Source organism: Mya arenaria, chromosome 5 (genome assembly GCF_026914265.1).
Source record: "Mya arenaria isolate MELC-2E11 chromosome 5, ASM2691426v1".
In the NCBI taxonomy this organism is placed as follows: domain Eukaryota; kingdom Metazoa; phylum Mollusca; class Bivalvia; order Myida; family Myidae; genus Mya; species Mya arenaria.
In genome coordinates this window covers 52,117,050-52,137,359 of record NC_069126.1, presented here as the reverse complement: position 1 = coordinate 52,137,359, position 20,310 = coordinate 52,117,050, and the positions used below count along the sequence as shown (strand labels likewise).

The 20,310-nt window shown below is 33.1% G+C and overlaps 1 protein-coding gene across 4 annotated transcripts in view; it reads left to right on the top strand.

The window, feature by feature from the left end:
- Positions 1-5,135: 5,135 nt before the first annotated feature.
- The window catches only part of LOC128234965 (hemicentin-1-like), a 57,142-nt gene continuing 41,967 nt past the window's right edge, over positions 5,136-20,310 (top strand). For all 4 annotated transcript variants that reach the window (XM_052949615.1, XM_052949617.1, XM_052949616.1 and 1 more), the window contains exons 1-2: positions 5,136-5,289; positions 16,787-17,122. In XM_052949615.1, coding sequence (XP_052805575.1) covers positions 5,238-5,289; positions 16,787-17,122 — 388 coding nt within the window. In that variant the 5' untranslated portion in view covers positions 5,136-5,237. The remainder of the gene's footprint in view (positions 5,290-16,786; positions 17,123-20,310) is intronic.

The following is a 20,310-nucleotide window of genomic DNA, read 5'->3' as shown; positions in this document are numbered from 1 at the left end:
TTTGTTTTATTCAGAAACGGCTTCTGGCGGGCTCTACATTTGACAAATTTGACGATAATGTCCCTTGGCCAAGATTTACCTGGTCTTTCGCCAGCAGCAGCAGATGCAAACTATTCTGGTTTTCCTAGACGATGGCCCCTGTCTACATCATCAAAGGACAAGTCGAAGTTGAAACCTTTTATGATGTAAAATATTTGGACGGCGGTTACTTCACTTGGGGTTTCGGGGATACCAGAGATTCTCAGACAATTTTGCGACTATACTGCTCGGCCGCGTCAGCCTTTTGCTCGAGTTGACTAACCTCATCCCTAAGCTTTGCATTGGCCTCTTCTATCACTTATTTTTGGTAAAACCCGCAACATAACTTGGTCAACAGTGTTGGAATCAAATAAGATAAATCTGAACTCAAGTGAAGTGTTTATAGTTTTTTCGAGCATGGTGCAAAATTGCAAAATGGCAATATCGGAATCGCTAAGGCCAATGTTTGTCACCGTTTGCAAGGCATTGTTGGTGTTAACGTCATCAGATGTCTCATTAATTGGGGACATGGTAAGTTGCGGGGACAGGGGCGCAGCTTGTTTTTCTTTAAGTCTTATTTGTCAAATGGAAACGAAAAGTTGTGCTTTCTGTCTGGTTTAACTACTTGAGGTATAGTTGTACTATTGATAATTTTATGTCACGCTTACATTTACCATCAGTAAAGATGAAGACTTTTTTAGCAGTTGAGTTACGCAATTTTCTCGTTCCACAGTATATCTTTATCACTTTATCAAGTCAAAATACCGAAAAGGCTATTACTATATAAAAATGTTTATATTAATTGGAAAAAAATGTCTATAGTTGGGTATTTAAGTGTACAAAGGATACTTATATTCAATGGTTACAATTAAGAGTTCTTCATAGAATATTTACAACAATATTGGTAATAAAATACAATAAAATTGTAATAAAATAAAATACAGCCCGTATTGTAAGATATGCTACAAAAATTGAATACCTATGACTAAATTATTGTCATAAACAGTATGTTTATATAGTAAGTTCAGAGAATGATAACTTTAAAAAAAAGATTTGATATACTTTTATAATAATATACGAAATTTATTTTTTCTGTGTAAAAAAAATGTGTTTTCCAACATAAATCGTTCCATAAATAGCCTTCAGTTAGCATGGAACATTTATAAAAACACAAATATCGCAGATAAATTGAAAAGTAAATGGGCAATGGTAAGATTTTTTTTTTTAAATTACACTTCTCAAAAGTAGTTTGTACAAAGGAATAAATCTATGTATCGAAAAGAACAATTATATCATTAACATGCATGGTTTGTGTTGTTGTTTTTTCCATTGTTTCAGTCTTTTTTGGTTTAGATTGCTTTTTACATTCATATTATTTCAATTATTATTCGTAGATAACTTAACTGCATTCTTATGTCATGCTTGTAAATTTGTATAATGTTATGTCATACTATGTTATGTAAAATGCATAAAAACTGTTGACATAATCCAACTCTCGTATACAAAAATAATGTCAAAATACCGTGTTGAAATAAGGTAAGATGCAGATTTAGTAATGAGTAAACCTTTAAAATGTTTTAAAAAGGTCTAACCTGTATTGGTCATAAGAGAGTCTATGGGACACTATAATCCATTGTTTTTCTATCAGTATCAAGTACTGGAACATTGCAAATTATGAACAATTATGTCAACGTTCAAAACAATCAGCCTGCCATGACAGGATGGATTTGATGAATTTTGATGAACTTTACGCTATTGGGGATACAAGGTTTTGTTGAATAACTTAAAAATAAACAGAGAAAATGGAATGTGCCATTAATATAAATATTGTAAAATGATCAAGGGGTTATTACTTATGAAGGACCAAACATCCCATGAACAACGATCTGATGTGTTTTCTGGCAATATGGACAAAACCTAACACATCATCACATTGATGTGGTGGACAAAACATCTCAGATCATTTTGACATGGTGGACGAAAACTACCAGATCATTTAGACACTGAAAGCAAATCGAAAAATAGCTAAAACTAATTTAAATTAAGAAATGATCTATGAATTGACAAACCACCTTTGATTTGGTGATACTTGTGTTTCAATACGTACAAACATTTATGGGATCTTATGTGTAGAATGGGATGTTTTTCCACCATAAAAAGATGATCAAGGATGGTTTGCCAACGTTTTCAAAATGATGTTGGAGGTTAAAAACAGAATTTGCAGGTGTTTCAATTCGTTCGGGGGTTGTTTTGTCCTGCATTTATTGAAAATGCAAAATTTGTGTAAAATTTCAAATGCATGATTACCTTATCGTTTGTTTTATTGCAAGAAATTGCAGAAATTAATCCTTATCGTGGTGCAAGACATGACACAGCCATTGTTAGCTCACATTATTGTATGTCAAACAATCTATCAAAATTCCTTCCCAAAAAAACCCAATTACTATCTTCTACCGAAATTTGATTTATGGACTACTGAACTAAGTTCCTTACATGTTTTACATTTTCTGAAACTTGGTTAACTTGTGCAATCAGCCAAATCAATTGGCTTTTCAAGACCATTTCGCCGTTAACAGCAATGTGATTCATACGGTGGTGCTGCGCTTATATAAAAGACAGTAACAGTTTAAAAAGACGAGATTATTTAGAATTAAATGCGCTTGAGTGACTCTGGTTGGAAATTAACATACTCAACACTAAACTTGTAATAATTGTTGTGTTATATCGTCCTCCTTACTCTAATAATAATGACTATTGCCTCATTGAAAACTTTATATGTTTGGCAAGAGAAAGCGGCATTGATGATATTATCATTTCAGGTAATTTCAATCTAAACACTTAATTTGATAATTCAGGACAAAATATCAACTCTTAATGGCAACATGTTGTCAATGTACAATGCATCTTAGATCCAACACACTTTACAGAATATTCTTCTTCAGTTATTGATCTCATTTTTGTTTCCTAACTCTAACACCCTAGTCCATCTTTTGGCTTTTCGATACCCTAAACAGGTAAAGAAGGTCACTCGTCGGGAATAATTGGAACTTTCATAATTTTTGTGAGAAGCATTTGGACACTGGTTTGTCACTAAATACGAATACAAATATTTATTAGTTTACCTTGAACTTTATTAAGTCAATAGTTGACAGTTTGAACGGATGGACATTAAATTAAAAACTAGACAGCGCAACGAACTTATAGAAAGGTTGAACACACTAACATTTTGATACATCGGACTAGGTCTCATGGCTTGCGTAATGACGTTGTTTGAACTCAAAATATTTCGATTCATTGCTTCGAAACTCAAATTTAGTAAACTAAATTACATGTATTGGTGAATAACTCTTAAGTCATTTATTGTTCCGGTAAAACTACGTTGCTTCACCCACCAAACATCCCACTAGATTGTGTTTGCCTTGGAGACGACCAGGGCAAGGCTGATATTCTGAATTATTTATTTTTTCTTCAGACCTATGTAGGCGATTGCAGTGTTATCATATCCTCCGAAGTAAATGAGTTGCTTGAAGTAGTCACATTGTTGGTAAAGCATCAAGGCCTAACGGATTTGATAATCATTTTCTTCTAGCAGCTTCTTCAGAGCTTAGTCAAACGTTGAGTAATTTGTTAAATGCTTCGTTAACTTCTTATTTGAAATAGTGCGCTGTCAGGGGATCCACCAAACTATTTAAATATCGTCCAATATTTTAAATAATATGGAAAAGTTAGAACTCCCAAATAAATTAATCCGTTTTATTACGGAAAACTCAAATTACAGGTTATTTATACTCACTAGCGAAGCGAATACAGTTCATTGCACCGTCACCTTTTTGCTAATTATTTTGTTCCTTCGTCCCTTTGATGCTCGTGTGAAATTCAGAAAACAACGTTTATTAATCTTCTTATCCGTCTTCTTTGTACTAATCTATGGAAACTTTGCTTTGATCAATCGTTTCTCAAGGCTCAGTGAAATATTGGTAGTCTTTCACTAAAAACAAACTACCCTTCCATTTTTCTTCTTCGTTCTTACTGTTTTCTTTCTCATAATGTTCTCAAACATAATGAATGACTTTTGTATTATATCTCTGCAAGTACACTAAGATTACTTTAACAGTCTTTATAACACAAAAATATTTCACTTTTATCTTTAATCTTGTCAGTATCGTCCTATGTAAATAATAACCCTTATTTTTTATAATATCAAATAAAACAAAATCATATTTTACAGTTTACGTAAATAAATTTGATAAAAACCAGCTAATTGTGTCATCTGCATTGTAAGCTAAACAAATGTCCGTCAAAAACTATGTACTTTTGCTAAGGATTCGAGAAGAACTTTTTTTATCTGTAGTTTTGACCTTTTTTTCTATATTGTACATGTATTTTTGTTTATCTTATGTTATTTATGTAAACTCGGATGAATAAAATATGTTTAAATCCAGATATTGAAAGACTTGAAGAAACGGAGTGAGATACACGAGATCCGAATGCGATACCCTTACTCTTCTTACATGTTCCAAGCAATTTGAATAAATTAATTAAAAACTGTCCTGTAGTTTGTATTATAATATATGTTAGTTTATTGCCTATATTTTTAAAAGGTAATATTCTGTAACGTGTGTTTATCGCAGTGGTGTTACATAATTTGTAGAAGTTATCGAAATGTTTGTCAAAGCAGAGTTAATTCATTTGGAGGACCTGCGTTTAAGCAGGATTCAAATGATTTTAAATGCGCTGTGTCAAACACTTAGCTGACTACCTACATAAACGTAACCACATATATACATTACAAATCTACAGACTAGGAAGATTGTGTTGTATAGTTGCTATTCATCGTTGCAATGTTGTCTTTTGATATCTGGTATTTAAAATGTATTTATATTGTTTAACATTATCCAAGTTGTTTATACAAAATTCAAAAATAAAGTATCTAACCTTATATTCGTTGTATTTAGTTTGAATACGAAAATAAAGTTACGTCAAACAAATGACAGACTGGTTAATAAAACTATTAAAATGCTGTCTGTCAGATTTCTGACCCCGGAAGTTACATTAATTGTGTTTTGTTTTGTAACTACGTTGTGAATTAAACTTCCGCAATGTTGCAAAGAAGGAAGTCGGCCGGTAATAAATGTATATTCTAGATTAGACACACATCTAACACATACTCTGCAATCGTTGTTATTTTCCGTTGAGTTAGTAAATATTGCATTGCCAAAATGGAGTTGTATTTCTCTATATGTATATGGATGTATTTGCAAGTACTTATTGGTAAGTTGAAGTTTATTCAATTCGTTCCGAGTTTGTTAAGAAAAAGCGTAAATTTATCTTATTTAAACCAGCTGCAATATTTTTTTAATATTTAATCAACCTACTCACCCATTATCCACTGACAAGGGGTGGCAGGGTGGGATTATTTGTCAGCCTTCTGGTGCACTCTATACTCATTAAAAAGTGAAATTAGAATATATAGATAAAACACAGTGGATGCCCAATAGGGTCAATATCAAACGTTAATGAGTGTATTTTACTTCCCAATAGGGGAAGGATACATATAAATTAAAAAGGAATGACAGCTCAATATTGTTTAATGGAAAATAATGTCCAAATATTTGCATTGACGCAATATGACCGCAATATTACCATCCGTTTATATATCCATGGTAACACACAGGATGTACAAGCGTTTATAACGTAACATGACAATAGGTAGCATTCGCGTCGTGTGGTCGACTTGATACGTAATCAATATTTGTAAAGACTTTGGTAATGCGCTTACACAGACTGTAGTGTTGAAATGTTATTAGCGGTTATTGATGGCGAAAAATGGTAAGAAGTTAGCCCACACCGGGGGAAAAAGTTCGGGGCGACCATCGTGACGTCAATCTGTTATTGGAAGTAAGGTTCATATTTTATTTTAGAGTGAAATAATTGAGAAAAAAGATGCGTATATCCCTTTGATAGGATCTCAAATAATATTTGATTAAACCCTGTTGTCCACACAATACTTTATGAAACAGAAATGTGGCGAAATGTATGGAATGTTCCTAAAGTATCTCTGACTCGACTACTCATTCGCTTTATGCTACATAGCCGCTAAATTGTGAATACTTATGCTTTCGGTTCTGTGGAACGTTAATTACCCATCGCCGAATCCAAGTTTGTAGGAGGGGGATATTGTTTTGGCGTTGTCCGTCGGTCATTCCGTCCTTCTGTCCGTCCGTCCGGTACAATATCTTGGTAGGCATTGATCAGAAAATGTTCAAACTTAGTCAGAATGTTCCCCCTTGATCAAATCTCGTTAACTTTTAAAAGTGGGTCACATGGGGTCAAAAACTAGGTCACTAGGTCAAATCTTAGAACAATCTTTGAAACATACAAGAGGCATTATACATGGTGAAATATTCATAAAACTTAATCAGAATGTTTTCCTTGATGAATTCTTGGTCACATATGATCAAAAATTAGGTCAATAGGTCAAATCTTAGAAAAATTGTGTCCAGAACCATATCATTGTAATGATTGGTCAAGTTATGTTCAAAATTGGTCATAATGTACCCATTGAAGACATATGAACCACTTATAAACGTGGGTCACATGGGGTCAAACACTAGGTCGAATCTTAGAAAAATCTTTGGAACATATTAGAGGCGTTATACATATTCAAATATTCATGAAACTTAATCAGTATATTTTCCTTGATGAACTCTTGGCCGTTAATAAATTAGGTCACATATGATCGAAAATTAGCTCACTAGGTCAAATCTTAGAAAAACATTGTCCGGAACCATATCTTGGTAATGATAGGTCAAGTTATGTTCAAATGTATGCTCCTTGATGAATTATGGATCACTAAAGAAAGTGGGTCACATGGGGTCAAAAACTAAGTCACTAGGTCAAATCTTGGAAAAAACTTTAGAACATACTAGAGGCATTATACATGGTCAAATATTCATAAAACTTAATCAGAATGTTTTCCTTGATAAAATCTTGGACTTTTTTAAAACTGGGTCACTTATGATCTAAAATTAGGTCACAAGGTAAAATCTTTTTTTTTTGACCGGAATGGAAATGATTGGTCGGACTATGTTTGAACTTGGTCATGATGTACACCTTGATGAAATATGGACCGCTTGTAAAAGTCGGGCATATAGGGTCAAAAATTAGGTCACTAGGTAAAATCTTAGAGGCAATACGTATGGTCGAATATTCATGAAACTTGATCAGAATGTTTTTCTTGATGAACTCTTGAACATGCTTTAAACTGGGTCACATGTGGTAAAAAATTAGGTCACTAGGTCAAATCTTTTAAAAACCTTGTCCGAAACTATTTTATGGTGGTGATTGGTCGGATTATGTTCAAACATAGTCAGGGTATTCTCTTGGGTTAAATTTGACTGAAAGTGGGTCATTTGGGTAAAAAACAAGGTCACTAAGTTATATCTTACATAAATCTTGGGAACACTCTAGAGGCAATACATCTGCTCTAATTTCCATGAAACTTAATCAGAACGCCTCGATGAATTCTTTGTTTGAAACTAGTTTGTCATGTGGGGTCAAAAATAAGGTCACTGGGTCAAACTTAAAAAAAAACCTTGTGGACACCCTAGAGGCTTTATTTTTTGCAATATATCTGGACCAATCTTCATGAAACTTGATCAGAATGTTTGCTTTGATGAAATCTTAGATTAGTTTGGAACTGTGTAACATCGAGTCATAAACTAGGTTTCTTGGTCAATTATAATTGTTACATTGTATACAATATATACTTTATTTAAAACAGTTGCAATCAAACTCAAACTCATATATATATATATATTTCATCAACAATTGATTTCCATTCCTTGACTTCCAATCAGGCGGGGGGTATCAATTCAACGAATTTGCTTGTTGTAATTGAGATCAATGCATTTCTTTTAGAGGGTTAACAGAAGTCATTTCTAAACAATTACTCGTTAATAGATCTACACTAAGTATCTATTCTTATGTTGACTTTACAAGCAAAAAGGGCAAGCACCAATTTCTTATCAAAAGCATTCATACATGAATATATGAAAATAATTTTATTAATAACAATGATGAGGTTACATCCTATAATGCCTTAATGCCTTATTGAGACTTATCATGCACACATGCTAATAAGATGGCTAAAACCGATTTATACCACAGTAATCTTTATTATTGGCTATTCGTAGATTTATTTCGATGAATGTTTCCTATATAGTGACGAATTATGTTGCTATTAAGTTCTCAGCCAACGTTTCATCTCTTTTTATATACATTGTTCTCAAAAACAACCAACTGTCGTCCGAAATAGATGGTCCAAATGGCAATTTGGAAAAATAAGTGAATAAGTTGTAGTTGGGCGATCAATATACGATATGCGGCGGTTCAAATGAAACTGATTGAGGACCCCGGATATTAAATTCCAAACACAAGCCCTCAAAGTATCATTTTGACAAGGTAGAATCTAAAAATTGCTACAGTTCATTTTCAAGCTAACCCGAAGTTTGACAAGTGTATATTCATTACTTAAAGAAGCAGTAAAAGCCGTAATATCCCTTTCGACAAAACAAAAAGCCGCAAACTATTGAAGAAAAATTAATTTCTTATGAATTGAATCAATTTTAGCTTTACACTGAAATGCATCACTTTGTCATTGTTTTCTTTTTCAAGTCTTTTTACATATATATAGTTATATTGTGTTCATTGACCGTCATAAAACCATTATTACTGTATGCCGAACTAAGAGCTTCTCGGACAAAGAGCGCAACAACAAAAAACAAAGAAAAGATACTAAAAACTGATGTGTTTTAAAAGTATCTGGTTTTAAATGCTACATTTGGCATTATTTAAGAAAACATCATTTTGCAAATGTCTATTTGTTTCTCAGTTATAATACATTTGCTGTAAATGTCACACGTTTGAATTATTTACACACAAACACGTTATACAGGGGTGACTTAAATCTTCATTCTCTTTAAGTATGGAATTCATTGCTGCATCTCCCGGATTCAGATTCCTTGTCCAACGGTGGAACCATGCTACAGCTTTTTTGGCACATCAAAATCTACAAATTACATAAAAGCACTGTTTAACACATACTGAAACTACACTCTACTACTCTGGAAATAGGCAAAATCAAGCTCGAGAAATATAATATCGATTGGATGTTTTGCAATGAGTTTTTAACAACTTATTGACAACAAAGAAGAATTTTGGTGAGTCCAAACTGCTCATGCTTAGAATCGTTTCTTACTTAGACAAACAGTTCTAACTTAGACAAAAAATATTCGTACAGTTGTTCCATCTTGTGTCCCTTAATATATACAACTGGCAATGCTGAGCGTCGAGTTTTCTTATTTCGATCCCACTTAATCCTTCAAAAATTGAAACAGTTCAGTACATCACTGTGACTGTACGTAATATGTTCTGTAACATTTTTGGGTGTAATGGGTCTTAATTTGAATCGTTCAGATTAACTTAAATGGCTGCGACCATCGGTATTACAAAAAAAACATTTTTAACTGACCAATGAAACATTTCTATTAGTTAATTAGTCCAATAAAACGTAGTAAATCGATAATATTAACCACGGCGCTGTCCTACGGGCTTGAAGTGTAATTGCCGGACACTTTAAGTTAACTTAATGACTAAGTGAAACAATCTAGAAGTGAAAGAGTAACGCTTTTTATATATGTTCATAACACTTTTTAAATAACTAGCAGTTATGTTGCTGTTAGCAATTTATTTAGTGTATACACAACAATCTTCAATAATAGTGAATACATTATATATAATGCATTACTTTATATTCTATATGAAGTTTAGAGTTATTCCTCTTAATAAACTTAAATAAAGCTACTATGCATTTTAGATCAAGTACACAAACGCATTTGAAGAATATGTTACAAACAAGAAAATAAATAAGAACAAGAGCTGTCACAGAGACAGCGCGCTCGCTGCTTTTCAGTGTATGGACTAAAAAGTTTTGGCAAAACATGCATTGATCACTGTTATATTAGATTTCAATGCAATACATGATGTGCTGAGATATTTACATAAATTGAATTGGAAAATATTTGAGGTGGTACGCAAACTTTAATGTAAATTCTGAGTCTAAAAAGGGGCATAATTCTGTAAAAATGCTCGATACAGTGACCTCCTCCTGTGTACATGTTGGGGGCATTATTTTGAACAAGCGTGCGAAGTTTCAAAGCCAGATGTCAATGGACTTTGAAAATATTTGCGGTGGTACGCAAACTTTAACGTTAATTCTATGTCGAAAATGGGGCATAATTTTGTCAAAATTAGTTAGCTCCTACTGTGTACAGGTTGGGGGCATGATGGTGAACAAGTGTGCAAAGTTTCAAAACCATATGTTAATGGACTTAATGACTAAATAAACGCTGAATATTTTCTCTTTCTCTTTCACAATTTTCATTTTTTTATGCACTAGTCAATTATAACCACGGCCCCCTCAGGTCCGGGGAATAGCGGGGACTTTGACTTTCGGTCCAGCCAACCCCGGCTAAAATCTTCGCCCTGCGGAAACGACCTGGTGGTAAAATCCCCGCTAAATGCCCCCGCACCCCAGGGACCCTAGGTAAGGCCCATTCCCCGCTATATTTTGCGCGAACACAAAACCACCGCATTCACCCGGCACTGCGGGGACACCTGAAAGGTAAAAGCATGGCCCTTTCCCCGGCTATCCCCGGTATACCCACAGACCTGAGAGGGCGTAGTTACAATTGACTGGTGCATTTCCTGTAAATTAAAAACAATACAGCAATAATATCGCAATCACTGTTCATTTATTTCATTCATTATTTTCAGTAATACGTTCAATCTTAAAAAGGAACAGCATTATGACTCACGTATTTAGAAAGTACAGAAAGTAACGTTTCTTGTTAGTTTTTATGTGTTATAGGTCATAATGCTGATCGTTCAGAATATTCAAAATGGCTGCAGCTTTCTGCATGACATCAACAAAATATTTCAACTACTATAAGATCTTGTTTAGCAGCTTATTGTCCAAAAAATTGTTGTAAAAACGAAACTTAACTATTTAATCTGATGCGAACAAATAAAAAATGGAAAACCCTGTGAAATAAAAGTAGAAATGGCAATATTAAGAGTAGTATAGTTAAGTTGTAACTGGTACGACCTCTCCGTCAAACTGGGAAACCCTGTACCTTGATTGGAACGCGAAGATAGATAAAACGTGAAGTTTCTAGATAAACAGTTTTCAAAAATATGTAGTTCAATAAAAAAATAAAAACATGCATCTCAGATAAACTCACCTTAATAATTAAATTAGACTTATTTGATCTGCTTCCAAACTGGGAGCAGGATTTGTTACGGCTTTATTTGTTGTTGTTGTTGTTGTTGTTCCCTATAAACAAAATTGCGTTCAATGCTCGCTTGAAATCTTCATCAAGTTCATAGTAGCGTGAAATGCGGATTAATACATTTAAGTTTGTTTCCATAAGCATTTAGATTCAGCGATACTTAGTGATTTTGTCGAATGTAATAACTGCTTTAATGACAATTTGTTTTGCTTTATTCGGTATTGCGTATAAGTAAAACACGCTTTCCTATTAAATGAAGTACTATTTTTAACCCGTATCCATATATGGAAGTTCCGATCAAAAAAGTTATTCGGGTGTTTCCGTAATGAATTTTCATTGGTTTACGGAGGTCAAACCCCGCCCAAAACATGTACAATTTGCTTGCCGGCGCGCACACGCGTTATATATCAACAATGTATAACAATATTTTCTGTTTCTCATTTTCATGGTCCAGTGGTGCCCAAATTTTTTCATACCTATCACTCCGGCAAAAAGTCCCTTGCATATACGCGTTCGCGTTTGTCTTCAAGCCCGTATCAAACCATTTCAACTGATGATATCAAACATCAAATGATCAATACATTGAAATATATTGTGTATTTTCTCAAAGTTGAAGTTTATAAACATAAAATTATCAAAATACACATATTTACACTGTGTGCGACGCCGTAGCCTATCTCGCTGTCGCATTCAAATTAGAATGAGAGGATCGATAAACCATGAGGTCGCAAGTGTTAAGATGTAAATACCTAATTAAAATTAAAACTAATTCATCTTAGTTCAAATCATCTTTACAATAAATATCCGACATGTTTTTAATAGCCGACTTGATCCGGTTTCTAACTCTTAGTAAATGGCATCCAATTGTAACTTTAAATCTTATCTCGAAATTCATTGTAATGTGAAATGCGGATAAAAACATTTAAATCAAATTCAATAAATATTTTGTTAAAACAATATTTTGTGAATTTGGCAGAGGCAATATTAGTTTTAATGATGAAAACAATTTTGCTACATACGCATTGCATAGAGAAGAAAAATACTTTCCTACCAAATGTAAAACTATTGATACATAAACAAAAATATCTATAAATGGAAGTGCCGATCTAAAAAAGTACATGTACTCGGGTGTCTTCGTATTGACTTTTAGTCTGAGTGGTCTAATTACTTTCAAGACAGGCCGGAATCCAGCGATTTGGTTCCTTATATACCTTTTTTCCGTTATATAACTTCCTATATGTTCAAGATATTGACAAAAGCCTTTGGTGATAGGTAGCCGGCAGTGCAAAGATTTAAATGGTGATAAGGTGTATAGGTTGCAAAGCTGCTGCTCTCATCTAATTTAAGATTAAAGTTTTACTAGCTGTTCCATTTAAAGGACTTATTGTTTTTGTATCTTTCCTCTCCAAAACATGCATAGCAGTCTAGTCAGCGGACACAGAAACATATACAAAGGTGTGCTTTGAATCACCAGTTTCCCTGGAATTTATCATCTTATGACTTATGATAGCTTTTGTATTAAACAATCCAGATTCTTCTTTACTTACTTCGGCAGGGGATATCACAGTATGTGACAGGTTCTTGATATGAACTACATACTACAGTATGAAGGTTTGGAATACTATTCCAAATGAAATACGAAATGCAAAAAAGTTAAACACATTTACGCATAATTACAAAGTGCACCTCTTGAAATGTGCATATCGTCTTTTCATTATCTTAAAACCTGAAATAACTGTTGTTTTATAAATTGTTTTGTTTTATTGAGTGTCTGTCGGCGTGTACATGATGTATATTGAAATAATTGTTATGTTAATTAAACATGATTTGTACAGAATAATTATATTCAAAACATCAATAGTTCTTGAATACCAATGTATAAGTGCGATGGAGATGTTTTATGATTTACCAAATGCATTTTGTTTTTGTGTGTTTGTTTTTCTTCATAGAAGACCACATTGTAAATATGATGTTGTTATGGTTGAACCTGTAATTATGTCATAATGTGTCTATACCTTCTTTAAATAAAGATATTATTATCATTATTATTATTATTATTATTATTATTATTAGAACCTTAAAAACTTGATATCAAATATCGATTAGATATCTTTGTAAATAACTTAGCAAAACTCCGTTGTGTTACTGATATCAATATAATGAATGGTAGTCTTTTTGAAGATCTAGTTGGAAAAATAACGAGTACGTCAGGCAATGGGTGTTTCGTTGTTGATTATAATATTGCCTGGACGGAATATTTGACTTTCCGGTTAATTGTACATTTAGGTTTTCTATTGCACAAGAGCTAATTTAAATAATGGAATAATGGGTTTTAGATACGGAAGGGTGGTGGTTATGTTTAAATTGAAATAGGTTTAAATGGGACAATTGCAAGAAACAGTGTGGCGTTGTGTTTTCTAAAGTTTAATATCTTTTATGATGATATATTACGTTTGTTGCCGATGGTTGTAACAGAGCTGAGAAGCTTTTAACTAATTTATATAAAACCTGTACTTTTAAGATTGTACTGAAGTCTAATCATTTTATTCATTTTGTTAAAATACAGCCGCCGTGTAGTGATAACCTATAGGCGGATAAAAGCACAAACAATATAGGCTTTTGTGAGTTTTTTGCTACAGGAATGATCTGTCTAGTTACAAAGAAGCAAAGCGCTGTTTCAAATCATATGCACAAAGTAAATGAGTACAGTCTCAATCTTAACGTAGGAAAGAAATTTTTCAAAACCGTTATAATCCAAAGAAAAATTGTAACTCGTTAATAGAGACTGCAGTTGTCACTTGTAACGTTAACGATATTTCAAGTGCCTACGCGTAAAATAATATTTCAGCATTCTTGGGAATTGACGAGAATACTTTCATTGACGACCCTGTTGGTCCGATGAAAGCAAGCAAAGTAGATGTTGTTTTGAATACACCTTTAGTGAAATTGAAATTGTGTACGCTTTAAATAATTTGTCGTATGGTAAAGCCCCGTCTGATGATTTTGTGTGCGGATGAAGATGAATATCTTGTTTTGTTTTTGTAGTATAAATAACTTAGAAAGTTTAGGTCGACGATATCTTCAATACTCGATACATCACATAAATTCGTGCCTCAACTACCAATATCCATACAGCTGTATTGCACATAGTGTTTATATAATTGACACTGCTTATTGTTATCGCTGGTTATGCGTTCATGAATGTATATGCATGCACTATTGGCCAATTTCTTCTTAAAAAAGTAATTAAATTTAGGGTAGATATATACAAAGAAAGTATATTGGTTTATTTCATTTTAAGATCATGTTTTATTTCACGAGTGTCATAGAAAAAACGGATTTTCATGAGTGGCGAAGCCTTAAGTGAGTGAAACTAAAGTTTTTCTATAATCGCGAGTGAAATTTTATACGATATTTAAAAATTATTTTTTTCCTTTTATGCTCATTTTCCATGTTGTATAGTATTTTTTTAATTACCCTTTTTTTGAAAAGGGAGTGATTTACGCCGCTACCCGTGGGACGGCCCTAACGCGAAATTATACTATTAATAGCTGGTGACGTCGCTGTCAATTTTCTATTTCCGGTTTGTTGAGATGATGTTCTGTGATATTCTTTTTTGTAGTTTTTCATTCGCTCGATTTTTAGTTCAAGGATTTTATAAACAGTTATCAATGAAGTATAAGTGCATCTATGTTCCAAAAAATAACGAAAACCCTTTTATTTTAAGTGTGGCATGAATACATAACCAGCTTACTACGTCGCCATTTATTAAATGAAAATTTGAAAGGTCGAATGTGTAGTCAACACAATTGCGAAAAAACATTGGATATAAATCATTTTTCTTAGAGGGTGTTTCATGGTATTCAGTCATATTACTGTCAGAGACCAGTCTGTTTCGCTTGAAGACAGGTTGTTTTCAAGGTAATAATGAGGACCACGCTAGCTTGTTGACAAATTTTGAGGCGTGGGTTGAGTAAGAAAAATATCAGTTTATCGGTAAATTGTTGTGTGAATTTTCCGCCACAACGCCAAACAGTTCAACACATTTTTAAACGATGATATAAATTATATTCATGTTCGAACAGTTGTTTTTGTCTGTAATTTGTTTGGTATGAAAACGAATCTTCGAACATTCAGCTCCAAGTCCAAGGAAACGTTTGGAAAATGGGATAACCATTTTTCTAATAAACGGTTATAATAAAATCTTTTAATTTCCAAGTATATCTTTTTTTACTTGTGTAACATTTGTTTTTAATTTTAAATATTTTTTTGGGCGTACATTTTCTGGTTCCAAGTGAAGTGTTCTGTCTTGATCAAGGGAAAGTAACTACAATTGATTATAAAATAATACAGATGTTTAACTATAAAATGCAAGAATGTGACTTGATTGACGGCACATATACTTAAGTATAAACATTATTTATTTTACTACGATAGTGAAGAAAGTTATAGAAACACATGCTAAGTCAACCTCGTTTGCACGATCTTGCACGAGGAGTAATAATGTGTTATGGAGGAAAAGCCGGAGATCCGAAAGAAAGCCAATTTTATCCCGCATGGTGACCACAAACAGAACAAACACGCCCAGGCCGGAAATCAAACCCGGATCGTCTGGTGTAAAGCAAGTGTGCTTATCAGACAACCACAACAACCGTTAACAGGGCGATTACTTAAACATCATTACGGTTCCAAATACACCCATTTGCGGTAATCGCTTTTCGAGAAAGGCCAAAACTTTACAAAAATGTCTGAAAATAACGCAAAACCAACCCATTTTTGAACATATTTCGGTATGTGAATCAGTGTCCGTCTTCCCGAATAAAGCAACCGAATATTGTCAGAATAACGCGGAACGTCATTAATTGAAAAGTGCCAAAGGCAGCAACTTATTAAATGTCAAGACGAAATTTAACAGGAAAGAGATGTTTACCCAATACTCATACTAAAACGATGTATTGAATTCTAGTACAAATAAAGCAGCATTCGTGATTCCGTTTGTTCGGCGACTCTGAAGTAAAATAATATCGTGCTATTTAGACCATGTTTACACTACCATGTGTATTACTAGTAAACAGATGCATTTGCTTAAACTCTTAAGATATCGTGTACCATATCACGCATTTGATAGGTATAATTATGTGCCTACTTTAACGAATATATGCGTATTGTTGCGATCACAATCAGTAACAAAATAAATACATTTTCCAGCAGATAAATATTTAAAATATAAAGAAATTGTAAAACAGAAACTATGTTTGCAACGGTCGGTAAAGACGATTAAATCCATTACTGAATGTGTGTGTTATATGAGCCTCATGGCAATACACTATGATAAAAAATAACGTAATTTGTTCATTTAATTAAACACTGTCGTGATATTATGCAGATTTAGCAATATGATGTTCTTCCGTTTTCAGATTCGTGCTTGGGCTGTCCAGCCAGTTTTCCTCGATTATTTCAAAGAGAAAATGACATTATAAAACTTACATTGAAGACAACTGTAAACACTCAAGGCGTTATAAGCTACCAGATTATGAAGGACAGAACCAATTTGATGAGCATAGATTTCTATAACGGTGAAGTAATGCAACAAGAGTCATGTCAGCCTGCAGACTGTACGTTTTCGGGAAACGCTGCCAACGGTGATTTTTCTATCACACTTTCTAATGTACAGAGAGCATCAGCAGGAACCTATAAACTCATCATGATGCAAACCAACGATGAAAAGGCTTGCGCAACACTTTTTGTACTAGGTATGTACTTTCATTGAAAATCACTTACTAGATATGTAAATATGGTTATTGTATTTTCAAACAGGTGACTGAAGGAGATATTAATTAAAATTATTTCGTTTCAAAAATAATTATAACGAGTTGTCGTCTGCTTAAGTGTTTAGACGAGTCGCGGAAGAATATTGTTGGGAATGCAGGAGGTTTTTGTGCTGTGGTATACAACAGTTAAAGGCGCACAACTCGAATTGTTATTTGGCAGCGATACCATTCGTTTATTTAGTCAACATTTTTCTACGCTTTAGATTTTCATTTTCGGTTACAAAAGATATTATTAGTTAATTAAATAATTGAACTAAACATATAAAAATGACGGCCGGGCTCGATAATTTGTCATTTGTTTATTGAATTATGAATGACATTATTCTCGCATTGCGTAAGTGTTGCTGTGGATACTATATTTACTATAAATTGAATTATATTGAATATGTTAGTTTAACTAGATGAACTGGATATTTCCTTATTCCAATATGTTGGTTAGAATGATATAATGATCTTTTTTTCGTGAAACTTCATGTAATGTCGTATGCGCAGCTTTCTAGCCAGGTCAGAGTGTACACCTTGCGACAGGCGCAAAGTAACATGGAAAGCTGAATGCCTTCCTGTGACAGATACGGTATAAATTTGTAAAAAAGAGGTATATACTCCATGACTTTATTTTGTCAAAGTTTAACGAAGATGGTCCATTTAAGTCGGAAAAAGGTCTTGATAAGATAAAATTTGGAATATTCTTTACAATGTAAATTAATATTTCATATTTTAGCATATTTCTGTGTGTTTTATATTTGGTTGAGAGAGAATGTCGAACAAGAGCAACATACACGTTGGTAATACTTGGCTTAGATAGCCAGTTCGTGTGATATTAAGCTTAGAAAGATTAAATATGATGTTGTGTTTGTTTGTTCTGTAACATTTTCTTTCATATGCGAAGTGCAGATTAGGTTATTGATTATTGAACTTAATGTGTTTAGGTTCTAAACTATTTTTATAATAACTGTTGCTTCTACCGTTACAGTTTCAAGACAGAAATAAGTAATTTATGTTAAGTTCGGCCAGGTTAAAGTCAGAATAGCTTCTAATACTTTCTGTATATTAGGTCGTATCAAGTACATATCCTGGATAGTTTAACATAATATTATAGTATAATAATAGACTATGATAATAGACTTAGATTCGTTTCACCCAGTCTGGTCAATCTTCATTGAAGTCGGCATCATTCAATATTGAACTGACAATACATCAGTGTTTCGTGTATGTTTGTTTTCAAATTATCTCAATCTCGCTCCTGAGATTTATTTTCATGTAGATTTATACTCGTTTAATCACGACTCATTTATCTAAATTGAAATTCCATGTATTCAGATAGTGTCTTTCTAACAGCATAAACAATTACACAATGCATATGAACATTTTCAAAAAAAGCAATTTAGAATGCGATAATTTGAAATAACCAAGTTCAAAATAAAACTTATTATGGATAGAGAAAATTGATAACTCAATAAACAATGCAGGATGCACAAGTCAACTTGTAATTGTCTTTGAAGAATTTATATTAATATTTAAGCGTTTAGTTTCAACATGTATATCAAGTATCAATTTTATATTCAAAAAGAGTAAGTATTTGTCAAGATTCAATGAAGTTCATTGATGTTTTCCCTGTAAATTACATTTATCAAATGTACACGTCACGTATCACAGCATCATTATCTGAGTGTTCATCTTAATTTGTAAACTTTAAATCATCTTTGATAATCTAGGAAATAAGACAGATAGAATCGCTTTACATCACATCATTTTCAATCTCTATAAACACAGTCGATATCATAAACTTAAAATAATAATGCGTATTTCAAGCAATTATTGATTTCAAAATCGAAATTGAAAATATACACGAGAATGTTTCCAACCTTTGCTTCAAAAATGTCACTGATGAGTAGCCAAATATATCGAGTGAGCCATGATTGGTTACTACATTTAATCTTGGCAGAAACTCCATGTGGAGATTAATGGAGATTATAAAATAAAAGCTATATAATTGATACAGTTAAAACTAGCGATAATCAGTTTCCTAAAATCAAAATTGATTTTTTACGACTTTGAGAGTTAACGATCGATTTTTGACGATACTCGGTCATCATTTAATTTCCAGTTCTGTATTGATATAAACGTTTCACTGTTGTAACAAACCCAGAATGATCTCCATTTTATTAAGTAAAAAATATCTACCTATCAGTGAAGTGTCAATGTCCATTACATCCGATAAAACAAGAAGTAATACGGGCTCGAAGACGAACGCGTAGTGTTCGGCTCTACAAGTCCTACTACGCTAACGTGTGTGCAAGGGACTACTTGCTTTATTGCCGGAGTAAAGCGTATACAAAACATGGGCACCACTGAACCATGAAAATGGGAACCAGAAAGCTTGTCATACATTGTCTATATAAAGCGCGTGCAGGCCGGCAGGCAAATTGTACCTGTTTTTGGTGGGGTTCGAACTCATTTAAGCAATGGAAATCAATACTGAAACAGCCGAGTTACATGACCTTTTTTAAATCGGCATTTCCATAGATGAATATGTTTTTCTACGCCTTCAAAATAGTTCTACATTTCATGGAAAGTATGTTCCGGTACTGTTCTATACATTGTAAAGCAAATTGGTATTTGTCATTTAAACTAGTATTGTCTCTGACAAATTAACAACATATCACTGAAAAAAGTATTTATTGAATGAGATTAAAATGTATTGATCCACAGTTTACGCAACAGTGAGCTTAATAAGATTTCAAGTTACTTTTGGTCGCCATTGTTTGAGTGTTTACGAACCAGATCAATTCGGCCGATATTTATTGTGAATGTGAGTCAAACCTAGATGCATAAATTTGATATTTTATTAATTGATTCGTATTTGAACATTTGTGAAATCATGTTTTTCGGTCCTCGCGTTTCAGCAAAGAATCTGACACAGTATAAATATGTGTCAAATTCTGATGCAAAATTATAAACCGCATCTTTGCGAAAATACACTTTATTTTTACATAGAGTGATCAGATTATGCTTGATAACTAAGTTTAAACGTTTTAATATCGCCATTTTGAATATTCTGAACGATCCACTTTATGAACCATACCACAGAAAATATAACAGTTTATTCC